Below are 17442 nucleotides of genomic sequence, written 5' to 3' on the forward strand. Positions count from 1 at the left end.
CACGCTCTCAGCCAACAAAGACACGGATAGAAAAATGGGACGATCATCTAGCTTTGCATTGGTTCCAGAGGGAGGATTTATGAAATCAAATATGTGAAAACCACATCCGTGTAAAGTGTGATTTTAATGGACCCATCTTTTTGAGAGAAACAAGATGGGTTGACTTTAGGTTCCAGTGGATCTCAGAGTACTCCAGACCACACGTATTCTGGTGCATCATTGTAATTTCTCTGCTGTTCCTGGCTGGCCTTGTACTGCTTCTGTTCTCGGTAGCTCCGCAGGGCCAGCACCACGCTGGCGCCATACATCACCACCAGAAGACAAGCAAAGGTGGCAGCCGCTCCATCAGTGCCTGCCAGCTGGCAGTTCATCCAGGTGAGACCCTTGCGGGCATAGACCCTCTCTCTTGTCCTGCAAGTGTCTGTGGCATTGATCTGCAAGGCTGCGTGGAGGTAAATGCCGATGCCCACGCAGTAGCCCACTGCCGCCAGGAGGCTGAAGGCGGCCTCCAGGAGGAGCCACTTCCCCGGCAGTTTGTGTAGACTTTTGGCTCCTTGGAGTAAAACACCCAAGGTGAGGACACCGAGCCCCAGAGAAACAGCCACGCCGCCGTATATCAGGGGTGCCCGGAGGATTGTGTACTGCTGGTCCAGCTGCCGAACCTGCTCCAGCTCGGTGCCCTCAAATGGCGAGTAATAGTTGTTCCCAAAGCCGCCGCCGCTGGCAAAGCTGGCACTGAATCCGGCCAGGACAAAGTAGGAGGCCACGATACACATGAGAACCATCCCATTCAGTATCACCTCCACTATCTGTATCACACCTAGGAGGAGAGAGATGGGGGATTTAGCACTGCTCACTCACCCAGGAAAGCTCCCTAGGTCAGACAAGAGAAATAACATCGGTCAGCTGATTGTGAGGACACACATTCAACATTAACATCCTTGGTTTTGGGGGGTTTTTTGGCTCATCTTGGGGGGGTGGGTGCTTTCTTTTTTGGCTACACCATGTGGCATGTGGAACTTTCCTGACTAGAGATCAAATCCATGCCTCCTACAGTGGAAGCATGGAGTCTTAACCACTGGACCTCCAGGGAAGTCCCCGTTTTTTATTTTGTTTTAGCACTTGTGTTTGAAAAATCAAAATGCCACTGTGGAAAAAGTTTTGGCAAACTACACATACACTTAACCATGTGACTTTGCAACCCGTACCCCTGAGCATTCATCCTAAAGAAATGAAAACCTAGGTCTACACAAAAACATGTACATGGATGTCAGAGCAAACCCAAATGCCCTCCAATGGGCGAACAGTTAAACAAGCTGGTACAGCCCTCCCAAGGGGAAACTCTACTCAGCGGTGAAAAGGAACGAGCAGTTGATACTCGGAACAGCTCGGATGCATCTCAAGGGATTCATAATGAGTGGGAAAAAGAAAAAGCCAGACTCCAAAGGTTACATACTGTATGATTCCATTTACATAACAGTCTCAAAATGAGAACAGATTCATGGTTGTCAGAGGATGGGGATGAGTGGGGGTGGGGACGGGAGGGGTGGAACTGTGAGTGGGGGAGCCAGAGAGACGCCTGATGATGGGGTAGTTCTGCAACTGACTGTGGTGGTGCTCACACGAATCTGCACGTGCGATACAACCTCAGAGACCTACACTCACACAGATTCGAGTGCATATAAAACCGGTCAATCCTAAACAAAAGCTCTCAAGATTGGCAGTTTCCTGGCTGTGATACCGTACTACAGTCACCACTGGGGTAAACCGAGTTCATGCCATGCAGCGCAGCACTGTGCTGTATTAGCAGTGTTCCGTGAATGTATAATTATTTCAAATTTTAAGGTTTTAAAATAATAGAAGTGACATAAAAGCTTGTAAACTGAAAAAAAATTCACCCATGTCACTGTCCACCCTGTTTTCTACCCCCAACCACTTTCAGTGTTTTCTAATACAACTTTCCAGTGTTCCTTTATGCAAATAAAAATATTCAAGTCTGAATTTCATCCCCCCACCTTCCCCTGCGAGTGTCATGGGGACACCACACACACTGCTCTGCATCGTGCTTTTTTCATTGACTCATCCCTACAGATGTTTTCAGATCAGCTCCGACAGGGTCCCCGTGCCCTGTGACGTGGCCTCCAACCCCACCTGTGGGTGGACCAATCTACTCAACCAGGATCTTATTGCTGGATACCTAGCCTGTTCACCTGGGGCGTTCTTCCAAGTTTAAGGAACCCACAAATGCCACGAGGCAGGAGACACCAGCAGGTGAATGGAGATAAACGTCGTCTTGTCCAGAGTCACCTTTCACTTCTCCTTGAAGGGGACCTCAGCCTCTCGTGAGGTATATTCCTGGGAGAAGGTCTCCTGTGGTTCCCTCAGGTGTCAGGGATGAAAACAAAGAGGAGGCATAAGAACTTACGAGTGGGAGTGCAGGCTCACTTCCCCGCTCTTTGCTGCCTTGTGACTGTGCCCCTCGATGGCTCTAAGCCTCAGATACTTCATCTGACAAATAAATGAAGGTAATGCCTTCTTTTGTCTGTCTTATCCCACAGGGCTGGGGTGAGGCCCAGTTGAAAGCAAGTATCTGAAAATACCTGGAAAATCATAAAATGTTATGCAAGTGGACGGTGATGCTACCTAGTAACATTTATAAAATGAAAGAGGATTAGTAAGAGATTTAGGAAATGGGACAAGTTTATGAAAAGCATGAATTCCAGAAATCAGAAAAACCCTCTAATATACAAAGGGGTAACACAGTGTTTATAAACTGAGCAGCTAAACACCAGTGTGTCTACAGTACTTAGGCAACAGCTACTGGGCTTGCTGATTCTATCTCCTGCTGGGCCCACACAAATTCCAAAGAGGTCCACAGGACAGAAGTAGCAATAATTAAGGACTCTGAGAGCTGAGAAGCTACATTCTTCTAATTTAAATCTGAAAATAACATCAGGCCAGAACTGCATACTCCTACCCCAGGCACCATAAACTACTGGCTACTCTCTCCCTACAGCGAATTGACGCAGAGATCATTCTAATTCATGGAGAGTAGCTATCTCCCCTAACCATACCTTTCTCTGCCTTGGTTTTCCTTCTGCATGCAATTAATCTCTCACCCTCTGAAGGGAAGCAGGAATGCTGTGCTAATACAAGATGTGGGCAGCCCGAACCTCTCCTTCTGGGACAGATTCTGCCAAAACAGCAGAGTCATAATACACAGAGCACATATCTGCCAGCCTGGAATGGAATATATCTGGATCTTGTCAATCACTCCATTGACTAAAACAAGCAAGAGGAATAACGGTCTGTTGCCGGGTCCAATGATGAAGAAATATGGCCACTGAGTATTACTCAGAGCACTGGCCTACCCGGCTTTGCTGAAAACAATGAACAGGTTCAAGTATTTCCAAGCATGCGGTTAGTGCAGAAAGATTCAGACATCAGGAGAAAAGAAAAGGGTGGCCTACTAGGAGCCTGGTGGGCTACAGTCCATGGAGTGGCCATGAATTGGACAGGATTTAGTAATTAAACCACAACCACCACTAGAGCCAGCAGTTAGGGATAAGCTGTAGAGGGAAATGAAAACTGAAACAAATAGATTTTTGTTGTAAAATAGCATCTTTTTTGGGTGAGGCTGCTTTTGTGGCTAATCAAATTAAAACTCTTCTCCAAAAGCAAATACTGTTAATACTTTCTTATATATTCTTCAAGAAGCTTTCTAATCATATACAAGCAAATATATGTATTTCCTTTTGTAAACCCAAATGGAACTCACCTTTTAAATGTGCCAAGTAAGGAAATAATATTATAAATGTAAAGAGAACCATCACCTCCAAATCAAAATTTTTTCTTTGGATTTTTATTGGTGTCACATAAAGCAAAGAACATATTCACTTCTACCAAGAATATATTATAATGGGCCATAAGTCCTAATTTAACATGCAGTAAGAACCCATGAGGTTGTCTGGCCAAAAGTAGCATTCTTCTGCTGGGAAAGATTTTACATTCTTTGATTCTGGATGGATCCTGAATTCTGGTTGTCGAGTTGAATCTGTCGTACAATGGTACATTTACAAGAGGTACAAAAAACGTATTGAGCTTTCAAGGCCATTGTAAGGGGGCTTGTTAGAAAACCTCTTTTGCAACCCAGTAAAATAATCTGATTCCTCTTTCCTCAGCCCACATCTCCTCCAACTTAAATCTCACAGAAGTGGTCTCCCCAGCATCCCCACCCGCCCTCACCCAGAGCATTAAAGAAGTGAAGAATCTAGAGTTCAGTGAGGAAAAAGTTTGAGGCTGAAATGTTTTTTCATGTCTATGTGGCTTTTCATGCACATTGAGGATAAGGTTCTTCAAGTACCCTTGGTTATCTCCCTTTATTCAACCAAGAGTGCATTTTGCCACAGCACATGCCTTTTCCTTGTGGCTCCTGGGCTCTGGTTTTGGTGTGTTTTTATTGTTTTATTTTCATCTTTGTTTTTTAAAGTCATTTTGGTCAGTCCCTCACCAACAGAGAGCTCCAGAACCAGGGTTTATTACATCAGGTAGTGCTGTTCCAAGTACCCTGGAATTCAGCCCAGCAAACCAAAGCTGGACTGTTTACCTCCTGAGGGCTGGCAAGTTCTACAACAAAGCATTCCACGAAAGACGGTAGTTCAGAGTAACTTCCATCACTCAAGTTTGGTGGAATGTTTTAAAAAGCCTAAAACTCCAATATTTCTGCAGGCTTCTCCTTCAGCTTTCTGACCTTTTGGTAACCCCTGATGGCCAGCGCGGCCCCCACTGCAAAGACCCCAATGCCCAGGGCAGCAAAGATTCCAGCACCAATGTCTCCCCCATGGAAACTGCAGCTGAAGCCACTGTATCCTTTGCTCTGGTACAGCGCCTCCCTCTCCTTGCACACGGGAGAGGCGTAGGCAGCCGAGAGGTTGTGGAAATAGAAGTACAAGGCCGGGATGTATGCCCCGGCAATAAGCATGTGCAGCACACCTTCAATCACCAGCAACAGGGGGCAGTGCCACGGCACCCGCAGAATGCCCAGGATGAGGACGAGGCAGCAGAAGGCCATGAAGGCTCCGCTGCAGGCCATCGCCACAATGACCGTGGGCAGCTTTAGCTGGTAGAACTGAATGTCCAACTGCTGTGCTTTCTCCCCGTCAGCACCACTGAAACCACTGTAAGCCCCTCCATACTGGTAGTAGTAAATTCCCCCCAGGCTGGTGATGCCCGTGTAGCCCCCCGTGGAATTGTAAGACACAGAGCTGCAGGCCAGGATCAGCAAGTTCAGGAGAACCTCCAGCATTTGGCAGCAGGCTGCAAAAGAAGGGCGTGTTACCATTTTGAGAGATGCTGTTTTATACTTGAAGACTTCCACCTCAAGGCTTATCTTCCCCGTGGCAGCTCATGCCAGAGCCAGCTCCTTCTTCTGCCCCTTGGAAGGCCTTGAGCAGCCAAAGCTGCAGGATTAGCACTAGATGGTAGCAGGGAACCGTGGCCTCCAGAAACTATGTCAGAGGTACTTTGGACTGAAAAGGGTAACTCTAAAAACAGCAAAGCAGCCGGTCCAAGTGGCTGCAGGACGATGAGGGGAGAAGTCAGGTCAGGGAGCAGGAAGAAAGGTGTTGTTTATGGAAGGCAAGAAGATTCTCTGTCGTAGCCCTGCCCTGCCACAAAGGCTGAAAAAATAGTTATGTCCTCTTTAGATGTTTTGTGGCCATCTTCAATTTGCTTCCCTTGTGGCTCAGCTGGTGAAGAATCCACCTTCAATGCAGGAGACCCCAGTTTGATTCCTGGGTCAGGAAGATCTGCTGGAGAAGGGATAGGCTACCCATTCCAGTATTCCTGGGCTTCCCTTGTGGCTCAGGTGGTAAAGAATCCACCTGCAATGTGGGAGACCTGGGTTTGATCCCTGGGTTGGGAAGATCCCGTGGAGAAGGCAAAGGCTACCCACTCCAGTATTCTGACCTGGAGAATTCCATGGACTATATAGTCCATGGAGTTGCAAAGAGTCAGACACAACTGAGCGACTTTCTTTCAGTTTGGAAGAGGAAACTTCTCCAAGTTTGAAAAAGATTATAACATAGTGCTTAAAAATTACAATTAAGTCAGAAAAAAGCATGGAAGTTATCCATCAAAATATTAATCGTGGTTCACAAGTACCAGAGATAGGAAAGATTAAGTTAATTAATTACTGAAATATAATTAAACAGTAAAACATAACTTATTGTTCTTAGACTTTAACTCAAGAAGTAGTAGCTCCGATGGTAAAGAATCTGCCTGCAATTCAGGAGACCTGGGTTTGATCCCTGGGTTGGGAAGATGCCCTGGAGGAGGGCATGGCAAGCCACTCTAGTATTCTTGCCTGGAGAATCCCATGGACAGAGGAGCCTGGGGGGCTACAGTCCACGGCATCGCAAAGAGCCAGGCACGACTGAGCCACTAGCACTTTCACTTTCAAAGAGCAAATCTGGGCTGTGATACTTTCCCAGGGCTGGATTTTTTCAGGATCCTTGGCTGGACAATCAAAGAGCTCCAGCTTTTCTACCAAACCTGGCTGCTTTCCTTAAAGTCAGTTTTATTGTGATATACCTTATACACAACAAAATGAACCCACATTAAGCCCACAGCTTGACAGAGTCTGACAAATGTGTATGCCATGTAATCATAATCAAGATATAGACTGTTTTCATCCTTCCAGAAAGTTCCCTAAAACCCTCTGGGGTCAATACCTCGCCCTCCTCCTCAGGCCACCACTGATCTGCTCTCTGCCATTAGAAACTAGGTTTGTCTTTCTCGCATTTCATGCAAATGGAATCATACAGTTATGTGCTCTTTTGTGTATGGCTTCTTTTTCTCTTCATAATACAAAGCTGGGAGTTGTATGTGCTTGCATGGTTCTGTGGGTCAGCTGACTGTAGGATCAGGCTGTTGCATCTCCCTGGCTTTTACAGAACCAGATTTTGGGCCTGGGTCCAGTTGGTCTAGGGTTTCCCTGGTGGCTCAGTGGTAAAGAATCTGCCTGCCAATGCAGGAGACATGAGTTCGATCCCTAGAAGTTGGGAAGATCTCCTGGAGAAGGATGTGGCAACTCCAATATTCTTGCCTGGAAAATCCCATGGACAGAGGAGCCTGCTGGTCTATAGTCCATGGGGTCCCAAAGAGTCAGCTGAAGAGCAAACACCAGGTGGTCTAAGCATGAAGGTGTGCTACACTTGCACACTCACTAATTGAAACCAAGCACTCTCAAGCATTATGTTTACACTCTGCCATTCCCCCTCCAAAATGCAAATGGCCTTACTGTTTTATTTAATTATAAAAGTAACACACAAGGATGGTAAAAAAAAAGAAAGAAAATCTAGATGAAACAGAAACATAAAAATGATCTAAAGTCCAATCAATAAAACTGGAGAAGCCACTGTTACCATTTTTTTTTCTTTTGGACTTTCCTACCACATGTGCATCATTTTTGCTGTTTATTTGTTTTTAAGTAAGAATAGGATTCTCTTCTCTCTACTATTATATAACCCATTTTCTCACTTAATATAGTGTGAACAGTTTTTCTACCATAGCCAATATAAATATATTATTAAAGGATTATAGGATGCCATGATGAATTTAAATAATTTCAATGTAAAGGATATTTAGGCTTTTTGCAGTGTTTTGCTATATGGGAGCAGATATATGTTATGTATTTCCTAATAGAGTTTGGAGAGGCTCCACAAACTCCTTATTCCTGTTGTAGCTTTAAATAGAACCAGAAAACAATCACCAGGGATAGGGGAGATGTCTGGTAATACGTTTTTAAAAATAAAAGCCCAGAGCCTCTCTAGGCCTTACTTGCCCCTTAAAGGATCTGGCTCACTGAGTCAGCACCTCTCTCTTAAGAAGCAGTTATGCACTTCAGGTCATTCATTCCTCTGATTCTGGCTGAATATTTCAGATCTGTTAATGAGTTAACACTCTTAGAGTTAGCCATGGTTTGAAATCTTGACATAGGCTCAGTCCCATAAGCACTGGGTAAGGATATTGAGAATGCAAGGGTAATGGGGTACTGAGAAAGCAAGTTGAGGAGCAAAATCTCCACAACTGTCCCCCTGAACCTTTTCAGCATGGTCACAAGTCAATTCCATAGGCAGCAAGAAGCCATCTCAGAACTAAACCTCTAGGCTCTGAATGACAGACACCACCACTGACTATAGAGATTATAACATTTGGAGAGAGAAATTAAATTTTAAAGGATGGTTTGCAAGTAAGGCTGCAAGCTGAATGCAAACATTACCTTTAAAAAAAACCACACACACTTTCCTTGTTATACTGGCCTAATTTTTCTCTTATGATATTTTCCATTATGATTTGAGCAACAGAGGTCTAGAGGAAGAGGAAAGGGACAAAAAGGGAAAGGAGAAGCTGCCCCAAATGCAAATCAGAGGGAGCCAGGAGGAAAGCAGGCGATGTATCTCCTTCCCAGGGAACCTGTAACTCCTCACCATCCCTCCAAATAATAAACCCATAGCACAATCTATACACACACAGGATTCCTAGTGATCTGATATGCACATGTAATATTTGTACTTGCTTATTATCTGATCTTTATCCTCAGCCTTTAAAGATTTTGGTAGCTGAGGAGTCTTGCCCCAAACCGTGAATTCAGGGCTTATCTCTTTTTGTCAGTGTTCCACTGAACTTCCTAAGGGTGACTCAGCCCAAACTGCAGGGTCTCCCTAAGAAGTCAGGGCCACAGCTGCCTCCCCTCTCTGCCCGTTTGCCGGGGGAGGAGGATGTGATTTCACCGATAAGGAAAAGAAGTCACAGAAGATCTAAGACAAGGCTGAAATTCTTCAGGTGACCTTTATCCAGGTGTGCCTTTCCTACTGAGACAAGTTCCTGGCGTTCAATGACTGCCGCTGTCCAAACAATACAACCTTGTGTATATACACGGGTCTCTGTGTCCAGAGATCTTTATAAGCGCTCATTTATTAGCTTCTGACTGCTGAGCCATCCTTTCACTATCTTGACTCAGAAACCCAACCTCTAGGCCCAAAGCCAAATAACCAGAAGCAATCAAAGCTAAATCAGGGGCCTCAAGCTCGGCCCTCTCCTCTCTCTTGGTAAATCAATCACCAAAGAAGAATACCTCTAGAGAGAAACCTGTTAAACAGCCTCTGGCTTGTTCCTACTATTTATATCATCAAGAAAAGAAGGTCAAGCACATAAACCATATCAGGCCTTAGCGTTAGGCTGTAAGTTTCAATTCCAGCTCTTCCACTTCACAGCTGTGTGACTCTGTATAACTTACTGTACCTCTCTGAGCCTCAGGAGTTGTTGAGAGAATTAAAAGCAATGGGGTGTCCCAACATATGTAAACTAGAGTAAGGATTCTTGTACCCAGATTACCTAGAGCTCTTCAATAAGAGTTCTACGTAATCCTATAACAATGTATCTCACTGTAATCATTCCAAGGGACACTTTCAGGTGTAAGTTTCATGATTTCTCCCCCTCAGGCTGAGAAGTTTTCCCCTCTTAATCATAGGCAGCTGAGGTAAATTTCTCACCAAATCATGTGAGCCATAAGGACTCACCCTGACAAACCTGATTTTCTTCATTGTTGGCAAGGCCAAGCCTGGTGCTAGGATGGGAACTCTGGAAAACCACATTTGGAGCTGACACATGATATTATTTAAAATCACAGTTCTTCAAACTGTGGATTCTAAGTATGTTTTTTTTTAATATTTTATTTTACCTTTATTTATTTGGCTGTGCCGGGTCTTAGTTGTGGCACGCAGGATCTTCAGTCTTTATTGCAGCATGCAAACCCTTAGTTGCAGCATATGGGATCTAGTTCCCTGACCAGGGTTCGAACCCAGGTCCTTTGTACTGGGAGTGGAAGTCTTAGCCAGTGGACCACCAGGGAAGTCCCTTAAGTGTGTTTTTTTGTTTATTAATAACACAGAACAGGATAGAAGTTGGTTCATGATGTGTGTGTATTTCTTACTGTGGGTTTCGGTCAACAACATTTAAAAGCCATGATGGCATGTTTGGGCATCAGATCTGTCCTGTGGCATGAGCTCAACCTGTCTGCCATCTCCAGGTCATCTTCCCTCTCTAGTTCTGACCACCTTGCCTGATGAGCCCCACTCTGACAGCTGGCATCTCAGAGCTGGCTCTGCCTGGAGGTCCATCTGCAGCCTGAACATTGCAGGCATGGCTGCCTCATCACCCCTAGGCATGTCCAAGAAGAAACATGGGAAACCTGGCCACCTGTTTTTTGTTTTTTTAAAACATGTGATCCTCATGCGGGTATGAAAACAAAAATGCTAGGAAACCAAAAGGGAGGTCTGCTTGAATTTTTGCCCCACCAGCTTGGACCCCTTCCAGGACCACCACCAAAGGTAAGTAAATGGTCTGCCTTCAAAATGGCTCACCTCTCCCGGTGCACAGGTATCTGCACTTGTGGCATTCCAGGAGCCCTTCAGCCTCTGACTGGTAATATACCACTTCCTGTAGTCCAGGCCGGGGGTTCGAGAGTGGATAACTCCCTGAAGTGGGTTCACTATAACCAAACACACACATGGCCATTAGCAGGCTTTAAATTCAATAGCTTGTTCAGTATTAGAGCTCTGGACACCTCATGCTGGGCCCAGAGGTTAAAGAACACACAGAACAGAAAATCTGCCGCAGTTTTCATACTCCAGAGAATTTTCTGGCTTAGTGGTTCCAAAGGGTGTTCAAACACTTGGCCCAATTCTGCTAAGTACGTCACTTATCCCGGTAATTCTGAGCCCTACCTCTCATGCTGGCTTGTTGGCCTGCTGGGGAAACGGGGAGGGTGGCTATTGAACAGGTAGCTGGGAACCACTTGGGGGAGCTTTTCAGTTCATTGAGGATGGGCTCTCTTCAATACTAGTTTGCATTCACAAGACTGATGTCCAGGCTGGGATTCTCTTCCTTCCCTTGTTACTTTGAAAAGAGGTGAATCAGCAGTAATTCTCTAGGCTCTGGTGGTATAGACAACTTTGCACATCATAGTTCTCCCTCTTCTTCTGACAGCCCTGGCATATTCTATTCTGCCCCTTCTTCTCATCCCCTACTCCCAACCTTCCCCATCACTTTGTCCAGCACATCTTGGGCTTTTGTCCAAGATTCTGTGGTGAATGGTGGGGGCTGCATTCTACTACCTGGGCTCCAGGGATTCTTATAGAACACAGATCTCATCATGTACCTTTTGGGTTCAAAATCCATAAAGTCCAAACTTTAAGCACAGTGCCGGAGGGCCCTTGTTCATCACTCTCCACTCACAATCTCACTTTTACAGACCCAGCCCTAGTGAACTGCCCCTCTCCCTGCCCCAAAAGATGATCTGCATTCCCATGCCTCTAGATCACCGTGTCACCATGAGAGACAGCCTGGAGCTCCTTCTCCAGAACTCAGCTTTGAATCTGTCTCCTCTGGCAAACATCCAGAGCCCAATTAGGGCTCCAGCTCAGTTCTCTCTGAATCAGTTTCTCCTGGAGCAGCACATTTCACATGTGCTGCAAATTGGGCTATTTACTTGTCAGTGTCCTATGGATATCCTGAGTAGACCTCTGTAATTCCTGGCCCTGCTTCCCATCCATTAAATACATGCTTGTTATGTGGAGGAGAGTCAAATAAATGGCTTTTGATTTTAAACCACCAACTATCTGTGAACAAAAGCAGCAAAAGTATTCCCTTCACTAGCTTTGGGGCTAGTACAGGTAGTGGTGGTTGTGGTGGTCAGGGAGCCCAGGACACCATTTTAAAAGGAAATTAAAAAAAGAAGTTGTGGCTTCTCCTAGGTCTGCTGCTGCTGCTGCTGCTAAGTCGCGTCAGTCGTGTCCGACTCTGTGTGACCCCACGGATGGCAGCCCACCAGGCTCCGCCGTCCCTGGGATTCTCCAGGCAAGAACACTGGAGTGGGTTGCCATTTCCTTCTCCAATGCATGAAAGTGAAAAGTGAAAGTGAAGTCGCTCAGTCGTGTCCGACTCTTAGTGACCCCATGGACTGCAGCCCACCAGGCTCCTCCGTCCATGGGATTTTCCAGGCAAGAGTACTGGAGTGGGGTGCCATTGCCTTCTCCGTCTCCTAGGTCAGGCAGTTGCAGCGCAGTTTGGCTTTAGGTAGGGAAACAATGACCAGTGCCTGTGACTGTAACTGGGTACATCCTTTGTTACACTTTGGCTAATTAGTTCTAGATAATTCAACATAAACTCAGGATAGTAGCTTTCCCGCTTTGTGGACACAACTGGGAGAGAGACTGGGCTAAAGCCTCCAAGTCCCATAGCAGACAGGAGCCTGGACTCCTCCTAGGGATGAGGGCAAAAAACAGTAGGTAATCATCACTCTAGTACCTGCCTGTCTCCGGGCATCTAATCTGGGCATTCAGTAATATTTGTGGAGTTAGAACATGCAATGGGAAAAGGACCACTTCCCTAGAGAAAGAGTGGGGCCTGGGAATACTGCCTTTCCTTCCTTCCTTCCATCCTAACCCTCTCTCCCAGCTTACCAAGTCTTCTAAAACATCATGATGCTGTCACTCCACAGGCTTTGTGGGAACTCTGTTCTAAAGATAGGGATGGCAAAATTTGTTCCTTCAGGAAGGTGAGGTCTGAGACAATCATGGGATTTGAATGAGAGAGAGAGAGAGAGAGAGAGTGAGAGTGTGTGTGTGTGTGTGTGTGTGTGTGTGTGTGTGTGTGTAGGGGGGGTGGGGTGTCGGGGGGGTAGGGTGAGGGGGGTGGGGGGGTGGGGGTTGTATCAGGGAGGAGCCTCAGATTAACCCCACCCACTTAATCTCCTTCCCCTTCTGGTCCTGCAGTCCTTTCTTCTTTACCTGGAACCCCGGCCCTTCCACTTTCAACGGGGAGTGGGGCGCCGGGGAGTGGAAAGGGGTAGTGGGTCTCTGCTTTGTTAACCGGGTTCAGGTCAAGAAGTGTGTGTGCGGGGGAGGGGAGAGGGTGTGGTGGTGGGCACTGTAAAGTCTTTCTTCCCTCCTTGCTGCTAAGTCGCTTCAGTCATGTCTGACTCTGTGCGACCCCATAGACGGCAGCCCACGAGGCTCCCCCGTCCCTGGGATTCTCCAGGCAAGAACACTGGAGTGGGTTGCCATTTCCTCATCTCTAAAAGCTCAAACGGGAAGAATGGCACTTTGTCTAAACCCGCTTCCTAGGACAAGTAGTCGGGACCGCAGGCGGGCCTCAGACCCAGGCTTCCTCAGGGCCGAGATCCAGGGCCCCCGCAGCCCCACCTCACCTTTCGGGTCTTCGGCGTCCGAGGCCCTCCTTCCGCAGGGGCTGTGGCTCCGGGGTTTCCAGCGTCGCGGGCCAGGGGGGCGGGGCCGCGTCCCAGGTCGGCCGCCGGGGTCCGTCCCGCGTCCGACTCTGGCGGGAGTTTTCCCAAACTCTTTGTTCGCCGCCGCGATGGTCCCCGGCCCTGGGCCTGTCCTGGCGAGGTTCCCGGTTCCTCTCCCTGTCCCGGTCCCCGTCCCTCCGCCCGCCCCCGTTTCTCTCTCTGTGCCGGTCCCTGGCTCTGTCCCGCTGTCTCTCGGGGTGGCGGTCTGGGTCCCGCTCTCTCGGCCGGGCCCGGGACTCGCGAGTCCCCGACGTCTGTTCCATGGCTTGGTTGCGCGTCCCCGCCCCGGAGCGACCCGAGGGCAACAATCCACAAGTTTCGACGGCAGGTGGCCCAAGCTTGGGGGCGGGACGCTCACCTGCGCGCACGCGCACTAATCCCGCTGCGGCCCGGGAGAGCATTCACCTGATGACCCGCGCCGGAAGGGGGAGCAGGTGAGCGCGGCCCGGGGTCTGGGCGCGCGTGAGCCCGGATTGGGTGCGGGCCTAGAGCGTCGTGCAGCTTTACACAGTGAGGACGCGACTACTGCCCGCCCGCCGTGCCTCGTCAACCGTGAGGTATCTGCGCCGTGACCCCTCAAGATGGCGGCCAGGGGGACTGTGCCCTCAACTTAGCACCTTGGGTTTGTTTTCCCAGACTGTTTCCATCTGCTTTCTCCCTCAGCCACTCAGCCAGCCAGCGGTTGTCCTCTTCCTCCCTCTCCTGCTGTCCTTACAACTGTGTTTTAGGGGACTTGAGGCCAATGCATCCGTTTATAAGAGTGCAGTACACTTGCCTGAAAAATCCCATGGACAGAGGAGCCTGGTGGGCTGCAGTCTATGGGGTCACTAAGAGTCGGACACGACTGAGCGACTTCACCTTCACTTTTCACTTTTAGGCATTGGAGAAGGAAATGGCAACCCACTCCAGTGTTCTTGTCTGCAGAATCCCAGGGTCGGGGGCCTGGTGGGCTGCCGTCTGTGGGGTCGCACAGAGTCAGACAAGACTGAAGCGACTTAGCAGCAGCAGCAGGACTTACAAAGCTTTTTTTTTTTTAATGATGACCCACACAGAATTGACAGCTTTTTTGTCAAGTCAGGATATTTTAAAACATAAAATTGCTGTCTGTTAATGAATTATTTCAACAAATATGTGTGAGCGTCTAGCTTAGTGGGCTTGAGAGATCCAGCGGTGAACTCTCCTAGGGCACTTCCACTGTACTGCATAAGGAGAAGGAGAACAGGCAATCAAAAGACGAGACAAACTTTGACGGAGCAGGTTTCTTTATCTAGATCTGGGAAGGGGACACTTGAGTTCTGGAAGAGAAGGAGGCAGCCTTGGGAACAGCTGAGAGAACGTTCCAGAAAGGGAAAAAGCCTGCGTTATGCAGAGGGCTGGACAAGAAGGTCACTGTGAGGCTAGTGAGGTGGGGATGAGATGAGGCTGAGAAATGGAGCAGGAGCTGATAGAGGACCTTCATGGTGAAGAGTCATTTTCAAAGAGCAGCGGGGAAACTTTGACATGTTTTGAGCCAGGAGAATGACTTCTGATTTGCTCTGACTTACCTGTTTAAAAAAAAATATAGATTGCTCGGACTTCTGTGAGGAAGATGGACTCCGTGGGCACAAGAACAGTGTCAAGAGATGAGTTAGGAAGCTACTGAAGCATTCCAGGTAAGGAGTGATGGCGGCTGAGTTGATGGTGACAAGTAGACAGATGTAGGTTGCAGTTTGGAGGAAGAACTTAAAAGATGAGTGGATGGAGGGATCATTTACTGAGATGGGAAGACAGGAGAGAAACAGGGTTGAAGAAAATTGGAGGGTTCCATTTTGGACATTGTTGAAACCACAGGACTCCACTCAGGACTTAATGAAGCTCAGATTCTTTATGTCTCAAGTCAGAGGGCATTCAGCGAGCGAGAGGCAAAGTGATAGGTAAGAAGTAGATTTATTAATATAGAATGCTTATGAAGGATACAGGTGAGCAGGCAAGAGGGCGCTGCTTCAGGAAATAAGTGGGCTACATTTTTATAATCAAAGGAAAAGTAGGAAAGAAGAGAAGACTACCTTCTTCCTCTTCCTTTGTCAAGATGTTGCGGGAAAATAGGACACTAGAGGATGATCAGGTCCCAGGTGAGTTCCTGGGATGGGCCACCAAATAGTGGTCCTTGGCTTCGCACAGGAAAGAATTCAATTCAAGAGCAAGCCATAGTAAAATGAAAGCAGGTAATTGAGATAGATGCACATTCCATAGGCAGAATGCCCTTCATCTCAGGAGAGAGCAGCCCCCAAATATGGGGTGGTTTGTTTTTATGGGCAATTCATAGGCTCATAGGGTAATTTCATAGGCTTAGGAGCAGGAGGATTGTTCAAACTATTTGGGGGGAAGGGGTGGGGATTTCCAGGAATTGGGCCACTGCCCACGTTTTTGCCTTTTATGAACTGTCATGGTGGATGTGTGTGTGCCATTTAGCGTATGTTAATGTAGTACAATAAGCATACATTATTGTACTACATTATTGTAGTACTTATTGTACTACATTAAAGAGATTCCAGGTCTATAGGAAAGAGAATCTTCTGCCGTCTTGGGCCTGGTAGGTTCTAACTAGTTTTTGTCATATCCTCAACAGCTATGTCATTCATTCTTTTAAAGGTTGTGCCTTGCCTCTTTCCCTCCTGTCTCAGTGTTAAATTTGAGATGGTATGCTTCATCCACGTGCCCAGGTGCAATGGAATATATGAAAGAGTCTGGAGTTGGGTGGTTGGGGGTGGGAGTAAAAGGACTCCTCTAAGGAGAGAGGGAGTTAGAATAGAGAAGGGCTTGGGCAGAGCTGCAGAAAAACTAACATTTAGACTTAAAAAGCAAGAAGATTAAGAAGTGAGGAGTGAGATAGAAAATCCAAGAGGGTGGGGTCACCAGGCCCATCTGCATAGACATCATCCCCCATCCCACAGATGGGATCCTATGAGCTCCGCCAGCCTTGCTTCCCAGAGTAGAGAAGATGGGCCAAATCCTAGGACTGTCTACAAATATTTATGTGAACAAACCCTTTGCTGAGCCTGGGACTGCTATGGCTATAGAAGAGTTTTGTGAACAGGCAGACACAGGATGATTTGTGAAGTGTCATGGTCCTTTCTCTTTCAAACCTTCCCTCTGGAAGCTTCTTTTGGAGTAAACAGACCCCCATACCAGCTTATCCTCTGTTCCATTTGTTTTTGTTTTATTTCATATCTTTACCTTAATAAGCTAATTGTTATTTTGCCACATTTGTTCTACAATTTTATATATAGCTATAAAATCTTTTTTATGAAACATATAAGTTGCAGACACATGAGTGTCCCCACTAAATACTTGCTTATACTCAACTTGAGTTTATTGGTCATTTCCTTATGATTAACTTCTAGTTTAACATTTTGGCAGGAATATTAAAATAGGTGATGCTATATCGTTCTTGCTGTGTTCTATCAGGAGGCACAAGATGTCAGTTTGCCCTACGATTGGTGATGTTAAATTTGATCACTCGGATAAGGTAGTATCCATCAGATTCTTTATTTTAAAGGAAGCACCCTCCATTTGTATTTAATAGCTTTGAGACTTTATGTTCCTTCTTAACCTTTCTTGCCTGAATGAATTATTACAATGGTGGTTGCAAACTTGTGTTTTTTAATTCTATCAATCCTTCTGTATTTATTGATTTATTGGCATTTTCCAATAATGCAGAACTTTCCCTTCCACCTACTGTGATCAACCTGCAGAAGTAGTTTCTATACCCCACCCCAAATTTAGTTCTCATGTCAAGACTGGTGATGCCAAAAATGCACCAGTTGGGTATATTTGTTCCTTGCATAATGAGGCTTTCTGGTGAGAGCAGAACAGATTCCCAAGTAGATTTGAGAATGACTTGAGAAAGCAGGAAGGGGTGACTGGCCTTAGGGTTTTATTGTGATTAGGGAATAGATCTGGGTGAAGATTCTTGTGTGTTCACATCAAGAACCTGCCTGATGTGGACTTCTGCCAGTGTCAAGGACTTACCTACGCTTTCTTATCAGCTTTCTCAGTTGTGGGGCAGAAGGGGCAGGGGACTGGTGGGACTT

At 46.8% G+C, this 17442-nt stretch overlaps 2 protein-coding genes across 4 annotated transcripts in view; one reads left to right on the forward strand and one right to left on the reverse strand.

Annotated features, from left to right (window-relative positions):
• Positions 1-105: 105 nt before the first annotated feature.
• MARVELD3 (MARVEL domain containing 3) lies at positions 106-13777 on the reverse strand. Of its 2 annotated transcripts, none has more exons than XM_006060405.4 (3): positions 13271-13777; positions 10425-10552; positions 106-820 (listed from the first exon to the last, which is right to left on the reverse strand). In XM_006060405.4, exons 1-3 carry the CDS (start codon positions 13768-13770, stop codon positions 183-185), a joined length of 1266 nt encoding a protein of 421 aa, XP_006060467.3. In that variant the 5' UTR covers positions 13771-13777; the 3' UTR covers positions 106-182. The 2 variants fall into 2 exon arrangements, with proteins under 2 accessions (XP_006060467.3, XP_006060468.4); XM_006060406.4 differs by lacking the exon at positions 106-820 and adding an exon at positions 3844-5316.
• A 102-nt stretch (positions 13778-13879) lies between these two features.
• TAT (tyrosine aminotransferase) overlaps positions 13880-17442 on the forward strand; it is a 60365-nt gene continuing 56802 nt past the window's right edge. The window contains exons 1-2 of one of the 2 annotated variants that reach the window (XM_044932137.2): positions 13880-13926; positions 14934-15021. The gene's annotated coding sequence lies outside the window, so the exon portion shown is untranslated. The remainder of the gene's footprint in view (positions 13927-14933; positions 15022-17442) is intronic. The other variant, XM_044932138.2, reaches the window with a different exon arrangement.

Source organism: Bubalus bubalis, chromosome 18, assembly GCF_019923935.1.
Source record: "Bubalus bubalis isolate 160015118507 breed Murrah chromosome 18, NDDB_SH_1, whole genome shotgun sequence".
Taxonomy (NCBI): Eukaryota; Metazoa; Chordata; class Mammalia; order Artiodactyla; family Bovidae; genus Bubalus; species Bubalus bubalis.

Coding starts and splice junctions, on each gene's coding strand:
- MARVELD3 (XM_006060405.4), bottom strand. CDS start 13,770: ATGCTCTCCCGGGCCGCAGCGGGATTAGTGCGCGTGCGCGCAGGTGAG. Junction 10,553..13,270: donor GGACGCCGAAGACCCGAAAG/GTGAGGTGGGGC, acceptor GTTTGGTTATAG/TGAACCCACTTCAGGGAGTT. Junction 821..10,424: donor ATACCTGTGCACCGGGAGAG/GTGAGCCATTTT, acceptor CTCTCCTCCTAG/GTGTGATACAGATAGTGGAG.